Source organism: Embiotoca jacksoni, unplaced genomic scaffold (assembly GCF_022577435.1).
Source record: "Embiotoca jacksoni isolate LCO1_2020_lvr unplaced genomic scaffold, fEmbJac1.0.p SCAF_94, whole genome shotgun sequence".
Taxonomy (NCBI): Eukaryota; Metazoa; Chordata; class Actinopteri; family Embiotocidae; genus Embiotoca; species Embiotoca jacksoni.
Window position 1 is genome coordinate 416,330 of NW_027185452.1, and position 8,202 is coordinate 424,531.

The 8,202-nt window shown below is 42.3% G+C and overlaps 1 protein-coding gene across 1 annotated transcript; it reads right to left on the minus strand.

Annotated features, from left to right (window-relative positions):
* Window positions 1-2,535: 2,535 nt before the first annotated feature.
* Window positions 2,536-4,007, minus strand: LOC138193753 (growth arrest and DNA damage-inducible protein GADD45 beta-like). The gene is made up of 4 exons (XM_069141962.1): window positions 3,820-4,007; window positions 3,552-3,653; window positions 3,221-3,449; window positions 2,536-3,077 (listed from the first exon to the last, which is right to left on the minus strand). The coding sequence occupies exons 1-4, from the start codon at window positions 3,861-3,863 to the stop codon at window positions 2,964-2,966; spliced, it is 489 nt and encodes a 162-aa protein (XP_068998063.1). The 5' UTR covers window positions 3,864-4,007; the 3' UTR covers window positions 2,536-2,963.
* Between the last annotated feature and the right edge of the window lie 4,195 nt (window positions 4,008-8,202).

Below are 8,202 nucleotides of genomic sequence, written 5' to 3' on the forward strand. Positions count from 1 at the left end.
CGCAGGGGGAGCCGGGAGCCTCCTCGCTGTAACGTGGACACAAATAGCTGCTGGAGTGACACACTGAGCCCAATCTAACGCTCTCCACGAATAAAGCTGCTGCTCCTGAGGACCAGTGATCCGATGAAGACGCGATGAAGAGGAGGGAGGCCTGCAGCAGCACACCGGGATCACAACACGACGCTCCCTCCATCGTGACTCCTGAGAGGTTTCAGATCCGACGAAACCTCTCGACTCGAGAGACGAAACCTGAAGTTATTTTGATCGTTCACATTCAGATAGTTATTAAACAGTCGGTGGAGTCTGGTGTATGAAAGATCAAAGAAGGCAGAAGAAGGAAAGGAGGCATGAAGCGAGGAAGAGGATGGAAGGCAGAAGAAGAAGAGTTTTATTTTGAAAACCTTAAATGCAGGTGTGTTTCCTGTCTGGAATATAAACAGTGAATCGGAGGTTCACGGTGTTCGTTGGTGTTTGCAGCTCTTTACTCTCCGTTTGTCCTCAAACACACGAATCACTGAGAACTGGTACGTTCCCTCCTTCCACCTCAGAGACACGCCTCCCTTCAGGTCAGGTGGGGTCAGGTGAGGTCAGGTGGGGTCAGGTGGGGTCAGTTGAGGTCAGGTGGGGTCAGGTGGGGTCAGGTGGGGTCAGGTGAGGTCAGGTGAGGTCAGGTGGGGTCAGGTGGGGTCAGGTGAGGTCAGGTGGGGTCAGGTGGGGTCAGGTGAGGTCAGGTGGGGTCAGGTGAGGTCAGGTGAGGTCAGTTGAGGTCAGGTGGGGTCAGGTGGGGTCAGGTGGGGTCAGGTGAGGTCAGGTGAGGTCAGGTGGGGTCAGGTGGGGTCAGGTGAGGTCAGTTGAGGTCAGGTGGGGTCAGGTGGGGTCAGGTGGGGTCAGGTGAGGTCAGGTGAGGTCAGGTGGGGTCAGGTGGGGTCAGGTGAGGTCAGGTCAGGTGACCCGGGACGTCTCCGGATGACAGACAGATTTACGACCGTTCGAACTGCAGAACGTCTGACGGACGAGCGAATCCCTCAAATCAAATCTTCACTGCAACGACACATGAAGACGTTTACGGGAGTTTTTAAAAGCAACACGGAGCTGCTATTTATCCAAACATGCAAGAACTATTTATGTATTTACTGTTTTTAATAGTTTTGTTTTTACAATCTACTCTTTAAAATGAATTACTTGTTTTTACTAAACTGACCAGACGTTGGAGCTACCGCTAAGCTACCGCTAAGCTACCAGGACAGATGAACTCTCTGAGCTGGCGTAGCAACGACAAGAAAAACACGTTAAAAAAAAACAACAATTATTAAATCACGAAAAAAAACTGATATATTTTCTTCATCATCCGACAAAAAAAAAAAAGAACTTTTCAAATTTTTCAGGAAAACGTTCCCAAACTTCCCCAATTTCAGGACTGAATCCTCGCAGCTGATTGGCTGAGCCCAGCTGTCAATCAATCACCTGGAGGAGTCTAACCGCGCCTCCGCCAGCGTGATGTTACCTCCAGGATGTGACATCACGCTGTGACATCACGCTGCAGTCGGAGGTCGGCCGGAGGAATGTCGTGTTCAAACATTCAAACAACAGGAAGTCGGAGACGCGCCGTTCCCTGCAGTTAAACACGTCGGACATGTTGGACCACGTCAGCTGTTCGCAGCGTGGCACGCAGCTCTTCATCATCAGGCCATAAATGTTCTGTTTAATCTGACAACTTGGCCGCTGCTGTTTAAATGGAGGAACTAGAAGCTATATGCTAACAGGTCTGCGTGGCTAACGCTAAGGAGCTAAAGGCTAACAAGAAATAGAAAACTAGAAGCTAACTGCTATAAGAAGCCAGTTTTACCAAAAAGCTCAATTTAAGTGAACAAAATTAAAAAGCACCAAAGAAATGAGAATTTGTAAATGTCCACATTTGAAACAGGAAGATGGAAGTTGATCTGAACTGTTGTATAAAAGACGGTGCGGGCGTCGCCATGGAGACCACCGAGGTGAGGAGGAGCGTTTTCCACCAACACGTGTTTTCATCCAGACTGAATCTGAAATCATGGTTCACCTGAACGGCTGTTTTCTTTCTCCTTCGACCCATCCAGATGAATCACCACCTGACTCATCCTGAGGTGGGACGTTTTGAATGGAGTTTGACTCATTGTTAAAACAAAAGTCACGTGACCATTTATTGATTAGTCAGTTTTTGATGAGTTAAATAGTCTCTCTCTTTTTTTTTTTTTTTTTTTTTACTATTTATGGGCCTTTTATAGACAAATAATAATGAAAATAACAGTTGGTTGAGCTCCTGATGCCATAATATGAGCTTTATAAATAAACTATCATAAAATAAACTGAGTTTTAAAGTTACAAGGAACCACTTAAATGAACTCTTTAACTCGAAGTGACCGACTGAACTTTGAAACCAAGAAATGAACAAATGTCCTCGTAAAACACACACGTCCTCACATGGTGGGAAAGTTCAACATGTCCCCACAAAGATGGTAAACCCCCCACACACACTCCTGATGAACCACTCAGAAAGGATCATTTCGCTCCGTCAGCAATTTATTCATCAAAAACAAAAAGACAGAAGGAAGTCAACATGATAATGAACTCATCGGTTCAGTGGGTCTACAGGTGAGCAGAACACCTGCAGCTCACGAGTCCGGAGCGTCACGTGCAGCTCCCTCAGTTCAAGTCACATGACATCCATCAGTTTCCACTCCGCGTGTCACCGGAGCTTCCCGCAAATCCCGGTCCGGTTTTTCAAAGCCAGCACCGGTTTCCGGTACCGACATCCAACGCACAATCAATCCCCCGGTTCACAGGAAGCAGGAGACCTCCCGGTTCGGTCCGGTCCGGTCCGGTCCACTTAAAAGCCGTTACTCCTCTTCAGCACGAGGTCAGGCTGTTTGGACTGTTTCCACTCTTTCTCACCGCTCCGCAGCGGTCCAGGCTCGGCCCGGTTCGGGTCAACGGTCCTGCAGGTGCAGGCAGGGCACCCACTGGTTCCTGCAGCGGCTCTCCTCGCAGTAGCTGCCGACGTCCTGCAGGGCCTGACACTGCAGCGGCTCCACGGGGGAGTTCTGCAGAACACGGAAAATAACGGGACGGTTAGTTGGACACGTCATTGGGTGACGTCACACTCCGCTGATCATACTGGAGTCTGCACGTCTCTAAATCTAAATCTGTATTAAATATGACACATTAAGGCACCGGGAGGACTTACCGTGACCAGAATGCAGTGCAGGTCCCGGGGCTCGTGCTCGTTCCCGTTCCCGTCCCCGGTATCCTCCTCCAGCAGCTCGGCCAGCCGCCTCATGCCGGTCACGCGCAGGATGTTGATGTCGTTGTCGCAGCAGAAAGCCTGCAGCAGCGTGAAGTGGATCTGCAGCGCGATGTCGTCTTCATCCTCCTCATCGGTGGCGAGGACGCACAGAACCACGCTGTCCGGGTCTCTGCAGGAAGGGGGGGGGGGGGGTTAGTGTCACGGCACGGAATAACTCCGGTACAAACAGCTCGTGCGTTTGAACTCAGACTGTTCAGTAAAGTGTACTTACACATTCATGAGTTTGGCGGACTCGTAGACTCCCACCGTGAGTCGGTCGCGCCGCTGCGCCGCAACCAGCAGCTCCTCCAGAGCCTGACTCACCGTCTCCATCCTGCACGCACACACACACACACGGAGGCGGTTAGGACACGACACAAGTGCACACAAGCTCAACACGACCTGGACCGGAACCGGGTCTGAATGTGATCTGGAGCGCGTGCCAGTGCGTAATTACGCACCGCTCGCAACAAAAAGCAACGCAGCAGACAAACACTCACTTCTTGTCGGTGCTGTTCGGTCCGACGAGCTCTTCCAGAGTCATCGTGAAGTAATCCACAAAATCCAGGATACAAAGAAAAAGGTCCGTTAATAACGTCCCAAACAACGGTAATCCAGGTCGGTGTCGGTGCTTCAGAGTCCGGAGAACTCGGAGTAAAGTCCGTGAGGTGGTTCAGGAGGAAGAAGCAGCTCTGAGTCGCTGACTGGAGGAACTTCCCGGATTTTATACACACGCTCTGCAGCGCGCGTCACCACGCCCAGCTCCTCGCGCTCTGATTGGTCCGCAGCTATCAATAGATCCCCCGTACTCTGCTCCCATTGGTGGGGCACGCGGCAGACGCCGGAGATCCCACGTGGGTGTTTTCGGAGAATCCCCCGCTCCCCCCACCTCTCTTTCCTCCTCCTCCTCCTCCTCCTCTCCAGGTTGTTTTCTGAGTTTCTCCTCTCTCCAGAGGAATTTCCACATCTTCCTCTCCGCGGATCCCAGAACCTGTTCCCGCGGGAAAGAAAGCTGCAGCCTTCTGCAGACACCCCCCCCCCCCCCCCGGCGCTGTGTAACGGATAGGTTATGAGAGAACAGTGAAAATACAACAAATTGTCCATGTGGAGGAGAAGTCCATTAAGAACATGATATTCACATTTATTTATGTGCTTCTGTCACATGCACGTTCATGTGTTCACACCATGTTTGGTTCCGCTCCGTGTTCAGGTCCTGCAGGCCTGATCCGGACCGTCTGCAGAGTAAAAACAGCTCCCAGGCGCCCCCCAGCGGCGCCGCGGCGATCCTGCAGCAGTGAAACCAGCGGGGCATGTTGGGGCAACAGCTTCTGCAAAACCGGTTCCCCTAAAATGGTCTGAACAGTTTCGGGGATCATTCAGGACCTTTGTGGACCAGAAAAGAAACGGAAAATAATCCAGAAACAAAACGTGTAAATGCAAATTAGTTTCAGTTGCATTGATTATGCATTGATCTGCCACAGATAAACATGTATGACGTCATCATGTTTTCACAGGTTCTGAACATTTAAATCTGAGATTTTGTTTTCTTTCACTTGTGAAACAGACCTGTTAATTATTTATGTAACATATTATTAATGATCATCACGAGGAGTGAAAACAGCCTCATCACTTTAACAGTTTAGGATTCTTTTAATATTTAAAAAGGATTTTAAAGCTATAACGTTTTAAAATCTAAGCTGTTAATAATATCTCTTTTTTTTATCAGTTTATTGACTGATCTTCTGGATCGTCTACTGCTGGTCGTGGTTTTGTGATGTTACTGCGCCACCTGCTGGTCTATACTGTTTTTAATTATTCATTTTGATTGATTTTCTTTCTTTTTTCAGTGCCTTGGTTTTCCGGAGTTTTTCCCCATATTTTTTCCTTTAAGTTCCCTTAATTCACTGTTTACTTGTTGTTGTTTGTGTTTTTATATGTTGTTTATTATTTGTTCCTTTTGTTATTGTTTTTATCATAATTTATTTTCACCTTGAGAGAATTATTTGATTTTTCTGTCTTTAAACAGTTAATTCCCACTGAGATCTTGCAGAGCTCATAAAAAAATAATAAAAAAGAAAAAATCTTTTTTTAATTTGAAATAACAGAAACTGGAGGTCAATTCTTAATTCTTAACTTTTCAGGAGATGCAATTTTAACCTAAACTGTTTAATTTCTAAATTTAGTTAAAGCTAAAAAAAACAACCTTTAATTTGATGAAATATTTCTTAAACTTTGATTAAATGATTTATTGAATCAGTGAATTTACTGTTTTCACATTAAATTAATTAAAACGGCTCCAACTCCATTATTAATCTTTTAATTAAAGATTCATGAATGAACAGAAGTCGACATCAGGATTTATTATTGTCGACAATAATAAATCCTGATGTCGACTTCCTGACCTGATGTCAGATTCTTCTGCTGATGAACGACCTTCATCAGAGATCAATAATCTCATGATTATGATGAAGGTCGTCAATCAGCAGAAGAATCTGATCACATGATCACCTGAAGGTTTTATGATGAGATCAATCAGTAAAAGTATAACAGTTACACTTAAAAGACTTTCAATGTTTAAATGACACTTCAATGGACTTTAAATACACAAAGTTAAAATTTTAAAGGCAAGAAATAATCAATTTAAGGGTTATTAAATAGAATTCAGTTCTCAAATGTGTTGTTTGCTTTTACTCTTAATTAGAAAAGTTTTTATGTATAAAACTGAGTTTTAAATAAATGCTAAGGTGTTTAATGAAATGTTAATTTTGACAGTTTTGGACATAAAACTGAGATTTATGAGGCTCTAAGATGGAAAAATGTTTGTGCAACCTTCTTAAAATATTTCTGATGGATTTTAAGATTTTAAGTTAAAAGACGTTTTAAAATTAAACTTCATTAAACGAACATTTATAAGTATAAAAATGAAAGAAACCATTCGGGTGCAAAATAAAGTTTAAGGAGCTTCTTAGTAATAAAATTCAAAATGGCTTTTAGTTTATAAGTAACTTTTCAACTAAGAAATTAAAGGTAATTTGTTTCTTAAGACTTCTTGAGTTGAAGCGAGCTCTGAATCTACAAACCGCCTAATGAGAGCTTTATTTTGAAGTGTTAATCTGAAGTGTTTAAAGTGTGAATCTCCTGCTGCTTCCTGTCTGCAGCTCTGCAGGTCTGCAGCTTTTCTTGTCAGTCACACATCATTTCCACGTCACACGATGTTTAATTGATCCTCGACACTCTGAGGGTCAATTAAACATCAACACACACTGAAGGAAAAATACCAACTCACGAAAGTAAAAGTAACAATAAAAGTAGAGAAATAGCAGCAGTAACATGAGGGTGAAGTCCGAAAGCAAAAGTCCTGTCAGGTCCCTCCGACTGAAATCTGACTATCTCTGAGATATCAGATAGTTTGAATGTTTATTTAAATGAAACCATGTGAAACGTTTGGAGGTAAAAATGTCTGTTTGATGGCGCTAACGACTCAGAGACACCAGAGTGTTGTCGGGATTAAAGGGTACTCGTTTTACATCATGTTCATCAGATTAAAGTTGGTTTTTTGTTTACATTTTTTTTTTTTAGCTTTAATTATCAAAAATACAAGATGTGGATGTAAAAAGCTAACGTACTTACAAGTTATTTACAAGAGAAAAAATTAAAACTATTCGAAACAAAAGGAAACACAAAAGGTGGTTCATAGCAAATTAAAACAGAATCATATATTCAATAAATCCCGTTATAAAAGAAGAACAAACAAACATTCCAAAAAAATTTGAAAACAAAAAAAACAAAACCTGTTAAATAAAACTAGAAATAAAAAACAAATTAAAGTGGTGGCGTCCCTCTGGGTTCTGTACTGGGTTCCTTTCAGGTGATATTATCATCATAAAAAAACTGCATTAACTTCCATCGTTATCATACCGATGACACCCAGATATATTTAACTAAACTCTGGTTTCACGTTGTGTTTAACAGCTTCTTATTTCACCACTGACTCAAATCTTCAGATAAAAGTGGTGGTGGAAGGAAGAAGTACACGGAAAAGGGAAACACTTAAGTAAAGTACATGAAAATTATGTTTAAGTGCAGTAAATGTGGCAAAAACATTCATTTGGACTCAAAGATGAAGGTCAAAGGTCACAGTGACCTCAAAAAGCACGTTTGTGGCCAAAACCAAAGAATTCAAACACTAATTACAACAAAATTTCACAGAAATATCTGACAGGATAAAATGATCAAGTGATGCTGATCTAAAAAAGTCTAAAGAAATATTGTCTTTCTTTTTCATGAGTCCTGACTATTAGTAATATTACTGTAGACATCTCATCTTGACATAAAGAGCTTTATTTATTAATGGGATTTGATATTATTGGTATCACAACACAAACATTAAATATGATTATTTAAGCTAAAACTAAATGTTTTCACGTCACCTTGGCGATGAAGCATTTGTGAAATATACACAAATAAATATATAATATAAAAACATCTTCACTTGAGTTTGTGAACATTTCTTGTGTGTTGTTGACGTGTTTTAAAACATGTTTCCAAATATCTTTACGTAAACACAGACACAGGAAGTTGTCAAAAAATTATATTAAGTTACACAAAAACAAATTACGGGTGATATATAATGTAATATTTATTTCTGGTGTCGATAACCAGACATTTTACAAATTGATTATAGTTTCTACGCAGAACGAAAAAAAGTTTCAATTTAAATTTTTTAAATTTTCAAAACACCTTTCCTCAATAAATATTAATGATTTTTCGGTAAAAAAAAAAAAAATAAATAAAATAAAATACACCAAAAAAACCAAGAAAAAAAATCGCGCGCGGACTTTTCGTTTGGAAAGTGGCCGATGACGTCATCACGTCACGCAGAC

Bases quoted from the DNA above. Each gene is read 5' to 3' on its own strand.
- LOC138193753 (XM_069141962.1), bottom strand. From the start codon at position 3,863: ATGACTCTGGAAGAGCTCGTCGGACCGAACAGCACCGACAAGAA. The intron at 3,450-3,551 runs GTAAGTACACTT...CCCTTCCTGCAG, and splicing joins TCCGCCAAACTCATGAATGT to AGACCCGGACAGCGTGGTTC. The intron at 3,078-3,220 runs GTAAGTCCTCCC...CGTGTTCTGCAG, and splicing joins TGCACTGCATTCTGGTCACG to AACTCCCCCGTGGAGCCGCT.